Source organism: Piliocolobus tephrosceles, chromosome 2 (assembly GCF_002776525.5).
Source record: "Piliocolobus tephrosceles isolate RC106 chromosome 2, ASM277652v3, whole genome shotgun sequence".
NCBI lineage: Eukaryota > Metazoa > Chordata > Mammalia > Primates > Cercopithecidae > Piliocolobus > Piliocolobus tephrosceles.
In genome coordinates this window covers 164590390-164611263 of record NC_045435.1, presented here as the reverse complement: position 1 = coordinate 164611263, position 20874 = coordinate 164590390, and the positions used below count along the sequence as shown (strand labels likewise).

Below are 20874 nucleotides of genomic sequence, written 5' to 3'. Positions count from 1 at the left end.
TTTTTTTTTTTTTTTTTTTTTTTTTTTTTTGTGAGACGGAGTCTCGCTCTGTTGCCCGGGCTGGAGTGCTATGGCTGGATCTCAGCTCACTTGCCTCCCGGGTTTATGCCATTCTCCTGCCTCAGCCTCTCGAGTAGCTGGGACTACAGGCGCCCGCCACCTCGCCTGGCTAGTTTTTTGTATTTTTTAGTAGAGACGGGGTTTCACCATGTTAGCCAGGATGGTCTCGATCTCCTGACCTCATGATGCGCGCGTCTTGGCCTCCCAAAGTGCTGGGATTACAGGCTTGAGCCACCGCGCCCGGCCTGGATGCATTTCTTAGTAGCATGTTAAATAATGATTCATTTTACAGTCTGTCTTCTTAAATCATCTTATTTATTGACTTGATTGCTTATTTGTCTTCTCACTAGAATGTAAATTTTAAAAAAACAAGAATTCTGCCCATATTGTTCAATTTGTTTTTATAAGGCCTAGCAACAGTCCTTGGTATGCTAGAAGTTACCCAGTAAATATTCATTAGATATATGAATGAAGATGCTAATTGTTTATATGTTGTCTGCAAGTGCAGGTATTGGAGCTTGTAATATTTTTGTATGACCTCCCCACACATTCCGAGGTATCTACATTTTAACAGAAGATCTCAGAAGTGTCCTAAATCTAATTTTTTATGAGAATAGTGTAGTGTATATAAAGAGGAATAGCCCATTTCAGTTTAAATTATTTCTTATAACAAATCAGAAGAAGGCTTATGGGTGGTCACTTTAAATACTTTTAAAAAGTCTTATGTTTTAATAAATAATTTGGGTTGGGTGGTTCCAAGATGGCCGAATAGGAACAGCTCCAGGCTACAGGTCCCAGGGTGAGTGATGCAGAAGATGGCTGATTTCTGTATTTCCAATTGAGGTACCAGGTTCATCTCACTGGGGTGTGTCAGACAGTGGGTGGAGGACAGTGGGTGCAGCCCACCGAGCGAGAGCCGAAGCAGGGCAAGGCATAGCCTCACCCAGGAAGCACAATGGGTAAGGGAATTCCCTTTCCTAGCCAAGGGAAACCATGACACACAGCACCTGGAAAATCAGGTCACTCCCTCCCTAATACTGCGCTTTTCCAAGGGTCTTAGCAAACGGCACACCAGGAGACTATATCCGGCGCCTGGCTCGGAGGGTCCCACGCCCACGGAGCCTCCCTCATTGCTAGCACAGCAGTCTGAGATCTAACTGCAAGGCGGCAGCAAGGCTGGGAGAGGGGTACCCGCCATTGCTGAGGCTTGAGTAGGTAAACAAAGAGGCCTGGAAGCTCGAACTGGGTGGAGCCCACCACAGCTCAAAGAGGCCTGCCTGCCTCTGTAGACTCCACCTCTGGGGACAGGGCATAGCCAAACAAAAGGCAGCAGAAACCCCTGCAGATTTAAATGTCCCTGTCTGACAGCTTTGAAGAGAGTAGTGGTTCTCCCAGCACGGAGTTTGAGATCTGAGAATGGACAGACTGCCTCCTCAAGTGGGTCCCTGACCCCCGAGTAGCCTAACTGGGAGGCATCCCCCAGTAGGGGCAGACTGACACCTACATGGCTGGGTACCCCTCTGAGACGAAGCTTCCAGAGGAATGATCAGGCAGCAGCATTTACTGTTCAGCAATATTCACTCTTCTGCAGCCTCCGCTGCTGATACCCAGGCAAACAGGGTCTGGAGTGGACCTCCAGCAAACTCCAACAGACCTGCAGCTGAAGTCCTGACTGTTAGAAGGAAAAGTAACAAACAAAAAGGACATCCACACCAAAACCCCATCTGTACGTCACCATCATCAAAGACCAAAGGTAGATAGCACCACAAAGATGGGGAAAAAACAGAGCAGAAAAGCTGGAAATTCTAAAAATCAGAGCGCCTCCCCTCCTCCAAAGGAATGCAGCTCCTCGCCAGCAACGGAACAAAGCTGGATGGAGAATAACTTTGACGAGTTGAGGGAAGAAGACTTCAGACAATCAAACTTCTCTGAGCTAAAGGAAGAAGTTCGAATCCATCACAAAGAAGCTAAAAACCTTGAAAAAAGATTAGACGAATAGCTAACTAGAATAACCGATGTAGAGAAGTCCTTAAATGACCTGATGGAGCTGAAAACCATGGCACAAGAACTACGTGACGAATGCACAAGCTTCAGTAACCGATTTGATCAACTGGAAGAAAGGGTATCAGTGATTGAAGAACAAATGAATGAAATGAAGCGAGAAGGTTAGAGAAAAAAAAGTAAAAAGAAATGAACAAAACCTCCAAGAAATATGGGGCTATGTGAAAAGACCAAATCTACATCTGATTGGTGTACCTGAAAGTGACGGAGAGAATGGAACCAAGTTGGAACACTCTCTTCAGGATATTATCCAGGAGAACTTCCCCAACCTAGCAAGGCAGGCCAACATTCAAATTCAGGAAATACAGAGAACGCCACAAAGATACTCCTCAAGAAGAGCAACTCCAAGACACATAATTGTGAGATTCACCAAAGCTGAAATGAAGGAAAAAATGTTAAGGGCAGCCAGACAGAAAGATCAGGTTACCCACCAAGGGAAGCCCATCAGACTAACAGTGGATCTCTTGGCAGAAACTCTACAAGCCAGAAGAGAGTGGGGGCCACTATTCAACACTCTTATTAAAGAAAAGAATTTTAAACCCAGAATTTCATATCCAGCCAAACTAAGTTTCATACGTGAAGGAGAAATAAAATTCTTTACAGACAAGCAAATGCTGAGAGATTTTGTCACCACCAGGCCTGCCCTACAAGAGCTCCTGAAGGAAGCACTAAACATGGAAAGGAACAGCTGGTACCAGCCACTGCAAAAACATGCCAAAATGTAAAGACCAGGAGGAAGAAACTGCATGCTAGGAAGAAATTGCATCAGCTAATGAGCAAAGTAACCAGCTAACATCATAATGACAGGATCAAATTCACACATAACAATATTAACCTTAAATGTAAATGGGCTAAATGCTCCAATTAAAAGACATAGATTGGCAAATTGGCAAATTGGATAAAGAGTCCAGACCCATCAGTGTGCTATATTCAGGAGACCCATCTCATGTGCAGAGACACACATAGGCTCAAAATAAACCAATGGAGGAAGATCTACCAAGCAAATGGAAGACAAAAAAAGGCAGAGGTTGCAATCCTAGTCTCTGATAAAACAGACTTTAAACCATCAAAGATCAAAAGAATCAAATAGACGCAATAAAAAATGATAAAGGGGATATCACCACCGACCCCACAGAAATACAAACTACCATCAGAGAATACTATAAACACCTCCGTGCAAATAAACTAGAAAATCTAGAAGAAATGGATAAATTTCTGGACACATACACTCTCCCAGGACTGAACCAGGAAGAAGTTGAATCCCTGAATCGACCAATAACAGGCTCTGAAATTGAGGCAATAATTAATAGCCTACCAACGAAAAAAGTACAGGACCAGGCGGATTCACAGCCAAATTCTACCAGAGATACAAAGAGGAGCTGGTACCATTCCTTCTGAAACTATTCCAATCAATAGAAAAAGAGGAAATCCTCCCTAACTCATTTTATGAGGCCAGCATCATCCTGATACCAAAGCCTGGCAGAGACACAACAAAAAAAAGAGAATTTTAGACCAATATTCCTGATGAACATCGATGCGAAAATCCTCAATAAAATACTGGCAAACCGAATCCAGCAGCACATCAAAAAGCTTATCCTCTATGTTCAAGTAGGCTTCATCCCTGGGATGCAAGGCTGGTTCAGCATACACAAATCAGTAAATGTAATCCATCATATCAACAGAACCAAAGACAAAAACCACATGATTATCTGAATAGATGCAGAAAAGGCCTTTGACAAAATTCAACAGCCCTTCGTGTGAAAAGCTCTCAATAAATTCGGTGTTGATGGAACGTATCTCAAAATAATAAGAGCTATTTATGACAAGCCCACAGCCAATATCATACTGAATGGGCAAAAACTGGAAGCATTCTCTTTGAAAACTGGCACAAGACAGGGATGCTCTCTCTCACTACTCCTATTCAGCATAGCGTTGGACGTTCTGGCGAGGGCATTCAGGCAGGAGAAAGAAATAAAGGGTATTCAGTTAGGAAAAGAGGAAGTCAAATTGTCCCTGTTTGCAAATGACATGATTATATATTTAGAAAACCCCATTGTCTCAGCCCAAAATCTTCTTAAGCTGATAAGCAACTTCAGCAAAGTCTCAGGATACAAAATCAATGTGCAAAAATCACAAGCATTCCTATACACCAATAATAGACAAACAGAGAGCCAAATCATGAGTGAACTCCCATTCATAATTACTTCAAAGAGAATAAAATACGTAGGAATCCAACTTACAAGGGATGTGAAGGACCTCTTCAAGGAGAACTACAAACCACTGCTCAACGAAATAAAAGAGGACACAAACAAATAGAAGATCATTCCATGCTCATGGATGGGAAGAATCAGTATCGTGAAAATGGCCATATTGTCCAAAGTAATTTATAGGTTCAATGCCATCACCATTAAGCTACCAATGACTTTCTTCACAGAATTGGAAATAACTACTTTAAAGTTCATATGGAACTAAAAAAGAACCCGCATTGCCAAGACAATCCTAAGCCAAAAGAGCAAAGCTGGAGGCATCATGCTACCTGACTTCAAACTATACTACAAGGCCAAAACAGCATGGTACTGGTACCAAAACAGAGATATAGACCAATGGAACATAACAGAGCCTTCAGAAATAATACTACACATCTACAACTATCTGATCTTTGACAAACCTGACAAAAACAGGAGATGGGGAAAGGATTCCCTATTTAATAAATGGTGCTGGGAAAATTGGCTAGCCATAAGTAGAAAGCTGAAACTGGATCCCTTCCTTACACCTTATACGAAAATTAATTCAAGATGGATTAGAAATTTAAATGTTAGACCTAAAACCATAAAAACCCTAGAAGAAAACCTAGGCAATACCATTCAGGACATAGGCATGGGCAAGGGCTTCATGTCTAAAATACCAAAAGCAATGGCCACAGAAGCCAAACTTGACAAATGGGATCTAATTAAACTAAAGAGCTTCTGCACAGCAAAAGAAACTACCATCAGAGTGAATAGGCAGCCTACAGAATGGGAGAACATTTTTGCAATCTACTCATCTGACAAAGGGCTAATATCCAGAACTTACAAAGAACTCAAACATATTTGCAAGAAAAAAACAACCCCATCAAAAAGTGGGCAAAGGATATGAACAGACACTTCTCAAAAGACATTTATACAGCCAACAGACACATGAAAAATGCTCATCATCACTCACCATCAGAGAAATGCAAATCAAAACCACAATGAGATACCATCTCATACCAGTTAGAATGGCAATCATTAAAAAATCAGGAAACAGCAGGTGCTGGAGAGGATGTGGAGAAACAGGAACACTTTTACACTGTTGGTGGGACTGTAAACTAGTTCAACCATTGTGGAAGACAGTGTGGCGATTCCTCAAGGATCTAGAACTAGAAATACTATTTGACCCAGCCATCCCACTACTGGGTATATACTCAAAGGATTATAAATCATGCTGCTATCAAGACACATGCACAGATGTGTTTATTGTGGCACTATTCATAATAGCAAAGACTTGGAACCAACCCAAAGGTCCGTCAGTGACAGACTGGATTAACAAAATGTGGCACATAAACACCATGGAATACTATACAGTCATAAAAAAGGATGAGTTCATGTCCTTTGTAGGGACATGGATGCAGCTGGAAACCATCATTCTCAGCAAACTATGGCAAGGACAGAAAACCAAACACCGCATGTTCTCACTCATAGGTGGGAATTGAACAGTGAGAACACTTGGACACAGGAAGGGGAACATCACATACCAGGGCCTGTCGTGCGGTGGGGCAAGGGGGAGGGATACCATTAGGAGATACACCTAATGTAAATGAAGTGTTAATGGGTGCAGCACACCAACATGGCACATGTATACATATGTAGCAAACCTGCACGTTGTGCACATGTACCCTAGAACTTAAAGTATAATTTAAAAAACAAAAGAAAACAAAACAGAAAAATAAATAATGTGAAAAATTTATATGCCATATAAAATATAAAGAAATGACCGGGCGCGGTGGTTCACGCCTGTAATCCTGGCATTTTGGGAGGCCGAGGTGGGTGGATCACCTGAATTCAGGAGTTCAGGACCAGCCTGGCCAACATGGTGAAACCCCATCTCTACTAAAAGTACAAAAATTAGCCAGGCGTGGTGGTCCACGTCTGTTATCCCAGCTTCTTGGGAGGCTAAGGGAGGAGAATTGATTGAACCTCAGAGGCGGAGTTTGCATTGCGCTGAGATTGCACCATTGCACTCCAGCACTCTAAGCAAAAAACTGTAAGCCTGGGGAACAGAGTGAGACTCTGTCTCAAAAAACCAAAAAACCAAAAACTATATGTATATATGTGTGTGTGTGTTTATATATCTATATATCTATATATATATATAAATGAAGAAGGTGTGATCACTGAATAAGATGAGAAGGAAGTTAAAAGGACAAGACTGAGAAAGAGAACTGAGTGTACAAATTTTCTTAATGTGTTATCAATTAAAAGTGAAAGAAAAAAATTTTTGTTACTATTTTTCACAAATAAACTAAAATCTTTAAATTTATTTTGGGGAGTGAGGTAGGATTAACAAAAGTGGACGGTAAGTTCAACAAGAAATGGGCAATACTTCGTAAGTGTTTTGTAAAACATCAGTTTCATAAGTTGAAGTGTCCGTCTACATCCCTGTAGTGTGTGGCAGGATAGGGTTTTTTTTTTTTTCTTCCCCAGTATGTCTTAAAGACCTTAAAACTCAAAGCTTGTTTTTTGTATACCTAAGGCTTTTTGTAAATTAAAGATTTTGCTTATGTTTGATCTTTGATCATTAGATAAGTATAGGTAGTATTAAATAAAATCATACAACCAGATTTTAAGTACTTAATGTATAGGGAAATTTCTGTCTGTGTTAGTGCTAAATTAATTTCTAATAGGAAAGAAAAAAAGCCAATAAAAGCTCATCCTTCATTGTCTAGTATTAAGAGTTCTCAGGTCTTTGATTCATAGAGACAGCTTGAAGCTAAGATATAAGATTATGATTAATGTGAAAATATTTGTACTATGAGCCTTCAAAATCAAAGATTAGCTAATAACTTTGTATAGATGTTATTACTATTGGAATAGTAGTGAATTAATGCTATTCTACTAAATAGAATAACTATATATAACAAATATAGCCTCCTTGCTAGATTCTCTCCCTTCACTATCATAGTTAAAAATAGGTAGAGAGGTGAAAATATAAAAGTTTATAAAAATAAGTACCTGAGCATCTGGTGTTTGCTAAAATAATTCAAAGTAGATATGTTGCATTTCATATGTTAGGATACAAACTGCCTATTTAGGATAATATTGCTGTTTTTTATTAAGTGCAGAAAACACTATTATAAGTAGTTAAATGACTTGTTACTGGGTTTGTTTGCATATATATAGAATTGATGTGGAAATCTGAAATACTATTAAATGCATTTTCCTAAAATATGTTTTTTAAAATACAGATATTTCACAGTTCTTGCCGAGTGCTTCACTTTTTCACTAGAAGTAAACGACTTTATGCAGCCAGTTTGTTCACTTTCACAACCCAGCAGACTTCTTTGAGATTGGTCTGGATTTTACAGAACCTGATTGAGGTAAGAAAATACTGTGTGTGTGTGTAAACCATATGAAGACTCCGGGAAAGAAAAAATTAAAGGAATAAAGATAGTAATTTGATTATTTGAGGAAAAATTGTCTACCACATATTGGAATGGAGACAATGTGGCATCTTGTTTTTGTTTGTTTGTTTGTTTTGCTTTTTTTTTTTTTTGAGACAGAGTTTTGCTCTTGTTGCTCAGGCTGAAGTGCAATGGTACGATCTCAGCTCACTGCAATCTCTGGCTCCCAGGTTCAAGTGATTCTCCTGCCACAGCCTCCCGAGTACCTGGGATTACAGGTGCCTGCCACCACGCCCAGCTAATTTTTTGTATTTTTTGTAGAGACGAGGTTTCACCATGTTGGCCAGGCTGGTCACAAACTCCTGACCTCAGGTGATCCATCTGCCTCAGCATCCCAAAGTGCTGGGATTACAGGTGTGAGCCACCATATGGATTACAGGCGTGAGCCATGTCTTTGATTTATATCAGTGGAATTCTTTTGTGTCAGATTCCTTTTGCTCAACATCATGTTTTTGACATATAGCAATGTTGTGTGTAAATTACTTTGCTTATATTTTCATTGCTATTTGCTGTTCAATGTATGATTTTACCATAGTTTATTGTCTAGTTTATTCATGTACATTTGGGTTATTTCCTGTTTTTAGCTGTTATGATTAATGCATCTCTTGGTGTACATGTAATTGCTATGTCTATACATAGGAATGGAATTTTTAGGGCATGAATGTTTATATATGTCTTCACTTTTTTTTTTTTTTTTTTGAGACGGAGTCTCACTCTGTCACCCAGGCTGGAGTACAATGTGTGATCTCGGCTCACTGTAACTTCTGCCTCCCAGGTTCAAGCGATTCTCCTGCCTCAGCCTCCTGAATAGCTGGGATTACAGGCGCACGCCATCATGCCCAGCTAGTTTTTGTATTTTTAGTAGAGATGGGGTTTCACCATGTTGGCCAGGCTGGTCTTGATCTCCTGACCTTGTGATCCGCCCGCCTCGGCCTCCCAAAGTGCTGGGATTACAAGCATGAGTCACCACGCCCAGCCATATATCTTTATCTTTAATGGATAATGTCAAAACACTTTTGCAAAGTGATAATAACAATTTACACACTCTTTATCAGTATGTGATCAGAGGACTTTTTATTTCATTTACGATTGTAATTGACATTATTAGTTTTTTATATTTTAGCCATCCTAGTTGGTAAGTAATAATATCTGAGTGTGATTTTAGACTGGATAAAAAAACAAGATCTAAGTATATGTTGTCTACAAGGGGCACACTTTAGATTTAAAAAATATGAAGAGGTTAAAAGTAAGTGAGTGGAAAAGATATCATGTAAACAGTCACTATATCATGTAAACAGTCACTATAAGGAACTGGAGTGGTTATATTAACATCAGACAGTATAGACTTTAAAACAAAAATATGTTACTAGAGATAAAAAGGGAATTTTACAATGATAAGATGGTCAATTCATCATAAATATATAACAGTTATAAACACCTAAATAACAGAGGTCCACTCTACATGAAGCAAAACTGGACAGAATTGAAGGGAAAAATAGACAGTCAAGCAGGATAGTTGGAGACTTCAGTGCCCCGCTTTCTTTTTTTTTTTTTCCTTTTTTTTTTTTGAGATGGAATCTTGCTCTGTCACCCAGGCTGGAGTGCAGTGGCATGATCTCGGCTCACTGTGAGCTCCAGCGCCCGGGTTCACATCATTCTTCTGCCTCAGCCTCCCAGGTAGCTGGGACTACAGGAGCCCGCCACCACTCCCGGCTAATTTATATTTAGTAGAGATGGGGTTTCACCGTGTTAGCCAGGAGGGTCTTGATCTCCTAACCTCATGATCTACCTGCCTTGGCCTCCCAAAGTGCTGGGATTACAGGCGAGAGCCACTGTGCTTGGCCCTCACTTTCAATAATGAATAGAATAACTAGACAGAAGATTAACAAGGACCTAACAGACATTTATAGAAAACTCTACCCAAGAACAGAATATACATTCTCCTGAAGTGTCCATGGAACTTTCTCCAGGATAGATCATAGGCTAGGCCATACTACAAGCCTCAGTAAATTTAAAGGGATTGAAATCATACGAAGTCTGTTGTCTGACCATAAAGGCTTCAAATTAAAAGTAACAGAAAAAACTTGGGAAGTTCTAAAATACATGAAGATTAAACAACACACTTAAAAATAACCAATGGGTCCAAGAAGAAATCATAAGAGAAAATTAAGAAATACTTTGAGATGAATGAAAATAAGATACAACATACCAAAACTTATTAGATGCAGATAAAGTACTTAGAAGGAAATTTATAGTAAGACTATATTGCATGTAGAAGAGTATATTTAAAAAGAAGAAAAATATCAAGTCAATAATCTACCATTCTACCTTACGACATGGAAAATGATGAGCAAACTAAATCCAAAACAAGCAGAAGGAAAGAAATAATTGAATTAGAGCAAAATTAATGCAATAGAGAATAGAAAAACAGTGAAGAAAATCAATAAAACCAAAAGTTGCTTCTTTGAAAAGATTAGCTAAACTGACAAAGACAAGAGAGAAAACCCAAATAACTAAAATTATGAATTATTATGAAATTATGAATATTAATACTGACCTCACAGAAATAAAAAGCATTAATAGGCAATACCATGAACAAGTGCATGCCAACAAATTAGATAACCAAGATAAAATGAAAAATTTCCTAGAAATAACAAACTACTGGAAATAACTCAAGGAGAAATAAATAATCTGAATAAATCTATAACAAGTAAAGAGATTGAAGTAATAAATAATAAATTCTCACCTAGAAAAGCCCAGAGCCAGATGGCTTTGCTAGTAAATTCTACCAAAAGTTTAAAGAAGAATTAACACAATCCTTTCACAACTTCTTCCAAATATAGAAAGGGAAAATAGACAATTGAATAGTAATAGTTGGAGACTTTAATACCCCATCAATAGTGGATTATACTTCCATTATTGGAGTGAGAGATACTTCCCAGCTCTTTCTTTCTTTTTTTTTTTTTTTTGAGACAGAGTCTTGCTCTGTTGCCCGGGCTGGAGTGCAGTGGTCGGATCTCAGCTCACTGCAAGCTCCACCTCCCGGGTTTACGCCATTCTCCTGCCTCAGCCTCCCGAGTAGCTGGGACTACAGGCTCCAGCCACCTCGCCCGGCTAGCTTTTTGTATTTTTCAGTAGAGACGGGGTTTCACCGTGTTAGCCAGGATGGTCTCAAACTCCTGACCTCGTGATCCGCCCGTCTCGGCCTCCCAAAGTGCTAGGATTACAGGCTTGAGCCACTGCGCCCAGCCGCCCAGCTCTTTCTTTTAGGCCATTATTCTCTGATAACCAAATCAAAGACATCAAGAGAAAATAAACTGACAGACCAATATTCCTTATGAATACAAATGCAGAAATCCTCAACAAGGCTGGGTGTGGTGGTTCATGCCTGTAATCCCAGCACTTTGGGAGTCTAAGGCAAGAGGATTGCTTGAACCCAGAAGTTCAAGACCTGCCTGGGCAATATAGCAAGACATCATCTCTCCAAAAAAATTAAAAATTAAAAAATTAGCTGGGTATAGTAGTACACACCTGTAGTCCCAGCTACTTGGGAGACTGGCATGGGAGCATTGCTTACCCCGGAGTTTTAGACAGCAATGATCTAGGATCACACCACCACTGCAGTCCAGCTTGGATGACAGAGCAAGATCCTGTCTCTGGAAAAAAACCGCACACACACACAAAACTTCAGCAAAATATTAGCAAGTCAAATCCAGCAACATATAAAAAGGATTATATATCATGACTAAGTGGGATTTATCCCAAGAATACAGGATTGGTTTAGCATTCAAAAATCGATTAATATGGATCTTTTATTAAAACTGGTAAATGAAAAAAATAGAAAATTAATATACACCATATTAATAGGATAAAGGACAAAAAAAAGATCATGTCAGTAAATGTAGAAAAAAGTGTTTGACAATATCTAGTGCCTGCTAAAATGCTCAACATACTAGGAATAGAAGGAAAGTGCTTCAGCCTGATCTGTGAAAAACTCACAGCCGACACCATACTTAATAGTCAAAGACTGAATGTTTTTCCCCTAAATTCGGGGATAAGACAAAGATGTCCACTCTTACCACTTCTAATTAACATTGTATGAGAGGTTCTAAGCTGGGGCAGTTGAGCAAGACAATGTAATAAAAGGCAACTAGATTGGAAAGGAAGGAGTAAAACTATCTCTATGATGCAGATGACATGATCTTGTATACTGAAAATCCTAAGGAATTTCCAAAAAAAATTAGCACTAATATTATAAATGAGTGTAGTAAGGGTATAAGATCAATATACAAAAAAAAAAAAAAATCTTTTTTGAGACAGTCTGTCAGCCAGGCTTGAGTACAGTGGCACAGTAGCAGTCACTGTAGCCTCAACCTCCAGGCTGAAGAGATCCTCTTACTTCAGCCTTCTGAGTAGCTGGGACTACAGGCGCACACCACTATGCCCAGTTTTTTGTTTTTTTTTTTTTCCTGAGATGGAGTCTTACTCTGTCATCCAGTTGGGAGTGCGGTGGCATGATCTTGGCTTACTGCAACCTCTGCCTCCCAGGCTCCAGCGATTCTCCTGCCTCAGCCTCCCAAGTAGCTGGGACTACAGGCGTGCACCACAACGCCCAGATAACTTTTGTATTTTTAGTAGAGACGAAGTTTCACCATGTTGGCCAGGCTGGTCTCGAACTCCTGATGTTAAGTGATCCACCCACCTCGACCTCCCAAAGTGCTGGGATTACAGGTGTGAGTCACCGTGCCTGGCCTCAGTTAATTTTTAAAATTTTTGTAGAAACAAAGTCTCACTATTTTGTCCTAGCTGCTCTTGAACTCCTGAGCTCAAGTAATCTTTCCACCCCAGCCTTCCAAACTGCTGGGAATACAGGTGTGACCCGCTGCATACAGCTAAAAATTAATCGTGTTTCTATATACTAGCAATGAACAACTAGAACATGAAATTAAGAAAACAATTTCGGCTGGACACAGTGGCTCACGCCTGTAATCCCAGCACTTTGGGAGGCTGAGGCAGGTGGATCACCTGAGATCAGGATTTCGAGACCAGCCTGGCCAACATGGTGAAACCCCGTCTCTGCTAAAAATACAAAAATTAGCCAGGCTTGGTGGTGGAGTCCTGTAATCCCAGCTATGCGGGAGGCTGAGGCAGGAGAATCGCTTGAACTGGGGAGGCAGAGGTTGCAGTGAGCCGAAATCACACCATTGCACTGGTGTGCCAGCGTGGGCAACAGAGCAAGATGCTGTCTCCCCCTGCCAAAAAAAGAAAGAAAACAATTTCATTTACAAAAACATCAAAAAGAATAAAATACGTATGAATAAGCTTAATTACAAAATATGTACTTTGAAAAGTACAAAACATTGTTGAATACAGTTAATGAAGGCCTAAATAAATGGAAAGACATATACATGGATTGGAATATTTAATACTGTTAAGATTATAGTATTCTTCAAATTTATCGACAGGTACAACACAATGTCTACCAAAATTCCTCTTTTTTTTTTTTGTAGCAGACAAGCTGATCCTAAAATTCACCTAGAAATTTGAGGAACCCAGATTAGCAAAAGAATCTTGAAAAAGGAACAGTATGGGAAAACTCACATTTCTCAATTTCATTGTGGCTTTAATTTGCATTACTCTATTTCCTAACAAAGTTGATATCTTTTCACATACTTACCATTTGTATATCCTTTTGTGAAGTACCTCAGTCCTTTGTTTTCTAATAAATTAATACACTTTAATTTTAGAGTTGTTTTAGGTTTACAGAAACATTTAGCAGTAAATGTAGTTTCCATATCCAACAGTTTCTGCTGTTATTGGCATCTTGTATTATGGTAGTACATTTGTTACAATTAATGAACCAATACGGAAACATTATTATTAATGTAATGTATCTACCATTGCAGCACTATTATAGGCCATAGTTTCACTGCCCTGAAAAATCCCCTATCCTTCACCTACTCACATCTCTTTCTGAACCCTGGGTAACATTGATATTTTTATTGTCTCTACAGCTTTGTATTTTCCAGAATATCATATAGTTGGAATCATACAGCATATAGACTTTACACACTGGCTTCTTTCACTTAGCAATATGCATTTAAGGTTTCTCCATGTATTTTTGTGCCTTGATAGCTCATTTCTTTTATCATCTAATAATATTCCATTGTCTGAATGTGGCACAGTTTATCCAATCACTTTTTTTTTTTTTTTTTTTTTGAGACGAAGTGAAGTGGCATGATCTCGGCTCACTGCAACTTCCACCTCCCAGGTTCAAGTGATTCTCCTGTTTTAGCCTCCCAAGTAGCTGAGATTACAGGTGCCCGCCACCATGCCCAGTTGATTTTTGTATTTTTAGTAGAGACGGGGTTTCATCATGTTGGCCAGGCTGCTCACGAACTCCCGACCTTAAGTGATCCACCTGCTTCGGCCTCCCAAATTGCTGGAATTACAAGCATGAGCCACTGTGCCCGGCCTATCCAGTTACCTATTGAAAAACATCTTGGTTGCTTCCAGCTTTTGGCAATTATGAATAAAACTGCTATACACTTTTGTATGCAGGTTTTTATTTGGACATAAATCTTCAACTCATTTGAGTAAATAGGTGTATGATTGTTGGATCATATGGTATGACTGCATTTAGTTTTGTAAGAAACTATCAAGCTATCCTCCAAAGTAGCTGTGTCATTTTGCATTCCTGCCAACAGTTGGAGAGTTCCTCTTGCTTCATATCCTTGCCAACATTTGATGTTGTCAGTGCTTTGGATTTTAGCTATTTTAATAGGTGTGTAGTAGTATCTTATTGTTTCAATAGGTGTGTAGTAATATTCATTGTTTACAATTCCCTAATGACATGTGATACAGGGCATATTTTCATGTGCTTATTTACCATCGGTATATCTTGGGTGAGGTGTCTGTTCAGATCTTTTCCCATTAAAAAAATTTGTTTGTTTAGAGACAGATTCTTGCTCTGTCACCCAGGCTGGGGTGCAGTGGCATGATCGTGTCTCATTATAGCCTCAAAACTCATGGGCTCAAGTGAGCTTCCTGCCCCAGCCTCCTGAGTAACTGGGACTACAGGCGTGTGCCACTATGCCTGGCTAATGTTTTCACTATTTGTTCGTTTGTTTGTTTGTTTATTTATTTATTTAGAGACAGAGACTCACTCTGTCACCCAGGTTGAATGCCTTGGCATCATCTCGGCTCACTGCAACTTCTGCTTCCTGGGTTCAAGTGATTCTCCTGCCTCAGCCTTCCAAGTAGCTGGGATTATAGGTGGCTAATTTTTGTATTTTTAGTAGAGATGGGGTTTCACCATATTGGCCAGGCTGGTCTTGAACTTCTGACTTCAAGTGATCCACCTGCCTCGGCCTCCCAAAGTACTGGGATTACAGGTGTGAGACACAGAGCCCAGCCAAATTTTTTCACTTATAATAGAGACAGAGTGTCGCTATGTTTCCCAGGCTGGCCTCAAACTCTTGAGCTCAAGTGATCCTGCTACCTTCACCTCCCAAAGTGCTGGGCTATAGGTGCGAGCCATCATACCTAGCCCCACTTAATTTTTTTTTTTAATGTGTAGACATATTGTTAGGCAATTGATATCTTTTGTAGCTATTCTAACTAGTCCTTTAAATTATTATACTTCTTGCTGGGCGCAGTGGCTCATGCCTATCTATAATCCCAGCACTTTGGGAGGCCGAGGTGGGCAGATCACGAGGTCAGGAGTTCAAGACCAGTCTGGCCAATATGGTGAAACCCTGTCTCTACTAAAAATACAAAAATCAGCCGAGCCTGGTGGCGCACACCTGTAGTCCCAGCTACTCGGGAGGCTGAGGCAGAAGAATCATTTGAACCCAGGAGGTGGAGGTTGCAGTGAGCTGAGACTGTGCCACTGCACTCCAGCCTGGACGAGAGTGCCAGACTCTGTCTCGAAAAATAAAAAATTTATTTATACTTCTTTTTGGCTGATCTTTAGAAATATAGTTATTTTTTATGAATTGACCTTTAATCCAGTAATACTGCTGAATTCACTTAGTTATTCTAGTAACTTATCTAATAGCTTTTTTTGCAAAGGATGTTTCTGTGTGTACAGTTATGTCTTTTGCAAATGACTAGATTTTTTTTCTACTGGTTTAACACTATTTTTCTTTTTCATTGGCAAGGGCCTCCAGGATATGTTGATTAGAAGGAGTGATCATTAATTCTGTTTCTTGTTTCTGATCTTGGACCAAAGGCTTTCAACATTTCTTTACTTAGTATGAATTAGGTTTTGGGGTGCTATCCTTTGTACTTTATCAAATTAAGGAAGTTCTGTTTCTTTCCTAAGCTTGCTGACACTTTTTGTTATGAGTGGGTACTGAATTTATCAAACACATTTTCTGCGCTTATTATCTAGGTTTAGTGTGTTTTATGCAAGCTACTTGGGGTTTGTAGGGCTTTTTGAATTTGTTGCTTGAGGTCTTTGTTGATTTTGAAAAATTCTCAGCTGTTATCTCTTCAGATATAATTTCTGCTCCATTCTCCTTATCTTCTTTTTTTCTCAAAGCCCAAATATGGGCCATTGCCCTAAGACCTCAACTCTCTATGGATCTAAGGAGAGTTGTTGATTTTCAGTTTACTTTTTTGTGTGTGTGTGTGAGGATATAAGTAACGACTTCCAAGCTCTTTACCTATCAAACAGAAAATTGGAGTCCCCTCTTGTACATTTTTAAGTTTAGACCTTCTCACTAAATCCCCTGTATATCTAACCCTGTCTTACATATTTTCCATCCTTTTGTCTTTCCTTGCTTCATTCTACCCAGCCTATTCCAACCTATCTTCCAATTCTGTTATTCACTCTTCAATTGTTTCTAATGTGCTGTTAAAACCCATTAAGTTCCTAATTTTTTAGTTCTATAATTTATATTTTTTCCCATATAATTAGCATGTTTATTTTAAAGTCCATGACTGTGAATTCCAACATCTGTAGCTCCCATGGACTGTCTTTTTTTCCTGTTTTTGTTTTTCTTCCATGTTATTGTTTCTTCATATGCCTGGTTACTTATTTGTGTATATGTGTATATATGTGATCTTGACATGATATTTGTAAAATTGTGTGTAGAATTTGAGAGCCTTAACATAATGCTGTCTTGCTCTAGATCACGATTTATGTTTGTTTCTTCCATTCTTCCAGTTAACAGGATTATCTCAATCCAACTTAATAATTGAGATGATTCAAATCTGACTTGTAGTTACTAGGAGAGCCTGTCCTTCTAGTTTACTCCTGATATTAGGGTAGAGCCATTTGCAGTCATTAGCCAATGTGAGGGAGGTTGACCTTGGTCCTTCTACCTTAGGAAGCCCCAATGTCTACTCTGTGTTACCCTAGCCTCCTAGGGGCCTAGCACCTATCAGAGACCCTGGCTCATAAATATTTTTTTAATAGATGGAACACCTGTCAGCCATTATGCTACTCACTGAAATACAGGTTAACTTTTGGCTATTAAAAAAATTATATCTGGAACAAATTTTAGAATAAAAATTTCTAAATTTAACAAGAGTTTGAAATATAATATTACTTTAAAGCACTCCATATTTAAGTGGCATAACTCTTGAATGGAATCTTAAAGTAGTTGTATTATAAATAACCCATAAATGACCTCGTTTTTGGAACTCATGTCATTTGTTTTCATTTTACTGATCCTTTCTACTATTAAAGTATAATTTATCTTTAAACGTTTCCATTTGCTTTTCTTTTTATTTCAGTTATTTACTTACTTAAGTATTTTTTGGAACATCTGCTATTTGCTGGGAACCCTCCTACGTGTTGGGGTTATGAATATAAATGCAATCTTGTCCCTGCCCTTAAAGAGCTAAAGGTCTAGTAGAGAGGCAGTAATGGTGTGAGATAATGGCTAAACAGAAGCTATCCATAGGATGCTACAGACTGAGTTAGAAGGAGTGTGGGAGTGGGCCAGGCTTGGACAAAGCCAGGAAATGCTGGTCTTGAAGGACACATAAGAGTTGTAGAGGTGATAAACTTTTTTTCAAGAAATTGTTTTTCAGTTTGTTAATAACACCCTAATAAGGCATTTCAGTTTCTCTACTAGCTATTATAGTTTAAAGAGGTGTTGACACTTCTGTTTCCCTTGGCATGCTTTATGCCAAGAATTGTCCTGTTAGTAATATTTTAGGCTTTGAGGGGCATAAGGTTTTTGTCACAACCACTCTGCCATGAAAGCAGCCGTAGGTAACAAATGAGCATAGCTGTGTTCCAATAAGACTTTATTTATGGACACTGAAATTTGAGTTTCATATAATTTTCATGTGTCACAAACTATTCTCCTTTTGTCTTTTTAACCATTAAAAATTATGAAAACCATTTTTAATTTGCTGTACAAAAACAGAGAATAGGCTGGATTTGGCCTGTGGGCCGTAGTATACCATCCCAGCTTTGGGCTTTTTTTTTTTTTTTTTTTTTGAGACGGAGTCTCGCTCTGTCGCCCAGGCTGGAGTGCAGTCATGTGATCTCATCTCACTGCAGACTCCACCTCCGGGGTTCACACCATTCTCCTGCCTCAGCCTCCCAAGTAGCTGGGACTACAGGCGCCCGCCACCATGCCCAGCTAATTTTTGTTGTTGTTGTTGTATTTTTTAGTAGAGATGGGGTTTCACGTGTTAGCCAGAATGGTCTCGATCTCCTGACCTCGTGATCTGCCCACCTTGGACTCCCAAAGTGCTGGGATTACAGGTGTAAGCCACTGTGCCCAGCCAGTTTTTGCATTTTTAGTAGAGATGGGGTTTCACCATGTTGGCCAGGCTGGTCTCAAACTCCTGACCTTAGGTGATCCACCTGCCTCAGCCTCCGAAAGTACTGAAATTACAGGTGTGAGCCACCGCACCCAGCCGACTAGTGTATGTTTAAACTAAAAATGTATATGCTTTAAAAAAACAAAAACAAAAACACAAAAGTAACTAACACATGCTTGGTATAAAACTAAAACCTTTCAGAAATATTATATAGAAAATGAAAATCTTCCCTCTCTCCCCCGGCCAGATCTCATTCCCTGTATAATAATCACTTAGAACCATTTGGAATATGTTCCAGAAATTTTTTCTGTGTACATATTAATTTTTATAAAAATGGGTTTATATTGTATCACTGATCTGCATTTAATCATGCACTTAGTAATTTGGCCTTTTTGAATCGATTTTGTGCTGTTGTGTTTTCAAGGTGCAAAAGGCAGTTGAAGAAGAAAATTGCTGCTTTGGAACTGTTGATACCTGGTTGTTGTATAAGCTCACAAAAGGTAAAGATGACCTGGAAGATCTATTTTAAGTAACTGAAATTTGATCAACAGAAATGATTTGCCTGAAAAAAGTAGAAGTTACTTTTTTTTTTTTTTGAGCTAAGGCCTCACTCTGTCAACCAGGCTGGAGTGCAATGGTGTAATTATGGCTCATTACAGCCCCAGCTTCCTGGGCTCAGGCGATCCTCCCGCTTCAGCCCCCTGAGTGGCTGGGACTATTGGTATGTGCCACCATGCCTGGCTAATTTTTTGCGTTTTTAGTAGAGACAGGGTTTTGCCATGTCGCCCAGGCTGGAGTGCAGTGGCGCGATGTCAGCTCACTGCAAGCTCCGCCTCCTGGGTTTACGCCATTCTCCTGCCTCAGCCTCCCGAGTAGCTGGGACTACAGGCGCCCACCACCTCGCCCGGCTAGTTTTTTGTATTTTTTTTAGTAGAGACGGGGTTTCACCGGGTTAGCCGGGATGGTCTCGATCTCCTGACCTCATGATCCGCCCGCCTTGGCCTCCCAAAGTGCTGGGATTACAGGCTTGAGCCACCGCGCCCGGCCAGGAACAGTCTTAATTTCAAGAATGATAAGACAAGTTCAGTCACAAATCTGCCATTTTGCTAGTGGGTATAACTACGGGTGACATTAACATCTTTGAGCTTCCTTTGTTATCTTTAAACTGGAGGATCATAAAGTGACAACATGTATGTAAGTACTTTTGCACAACTATAAAAGTTCGTAAATATTAAGTGGGAAATTGCTTTCGGAGACTTCACATTGAAAATACACATTTTGGGCCGGGTGCGGTGGCTCACGCCTGTAATCCCGGTACTTTGGGAGACCAAGGTGGGCGGATCACTTGAGGTTGGGAGTTCGAGACCAGCCTGACCAACATGAAGAAACCCCATCTCTACTAAAAAATATAAAATTAGACGGGCGTGGTGGCACATGCCTCTAATCCCAGCTACTCGGGAGGCTAAGGCAGGAGAATCACTTGAACCTGGGAGGCAGAGGTTGCGGTGAGCTGAGATCGCACCATTGCATTCCAGCCGGGGCAACAAGTGAAACCCTATCTCAAAAAAAAAAAAGAAAGAAACTACACATTTTGGAATGAATTTTAGGGTAGACAAAGGTCTATATTCTACACTATGGATAGGTGTTGATTTATACTATCTGATAATACATGTATTTTTCCTATTTAAATTTAGGTTCTGTATATGCCACAGATTTTTCAAATGCTAGTACAACTGGACTTTTCGACCCATATAAGGTAAAATTTTTTTTTCTTATTTTTGAATCATACATTTTTGTGTAATATTGATAGATTTAAATTTTTTAAATTAGTTTATTTTTAATTGATAAATATATCATGTACAACATGATTTTTTGATATATGTTTAGAGGTTTGATGTATGTAAATATGCATATTCTGATGGTATGTTTTTGTGTTCAGATGTGTTGGAGTGGGATAATTACCTCTCTAATTTCGATACCACTTTCTCTCCTACCTCCCGTGAGGGACACAAGGTAATAATAAACATCAGACATGGTAACTAGCACAATGGTTCTTGAATTCATTTTGTTTTGTGGGGAAAAGCATTTTATTACATGTTTGAAGGACTTGTGTGTTTGTTATGTAACTTTTTGGCTTATGCAAAAAAACAATTTGCTGAATTTTAAAACTAATATAAACTAACTTTTTAATGAATTTTATTTGAAGCCACAATTTTGGATCAGTGGATGAAGAGATATTTGGTGTGCCTATACCAATAGTTGCCTTG

At 39.4% G+C, this 20874-nt stretch overlaps 1 protein-coding gene across 2 annotated transcripts in view; it reads left to right on the top strand.

The window, feature by feature from the left end:
• GK5 (glycerol kinase 5) overlaps nucleotides 1-20874 on the top strand; it is a 66238-nt gene that overhangs the window by 23964 nt on the left and 21400 nt on the right. For both annotated transcript variants that reach the window (XM_023215337.1, XM_023215338.1), the window contains exons 5-9: nucleotides 7604-7735; nucleotides 19032-19107; nucleotides 20302-20363; nucleotides 20547-20620; nucleotides 20814-20874. In XM_023215337.1, the coding sequence (XP_023071105.1) occupies nucleotides 7604-7735; nucleotides 19032-19107; nucleotides 20302-20363; nucleotides 20547-20620; nucleotides 20814-20874 (405 nt within the window). The remainder of the gene's footprint in view (nucleotides 1-7603; nucleotides 7736-19031; nucleotides 19108-20301; nucleotides 20364-20546; nucleotides 20621-20813) is intronic.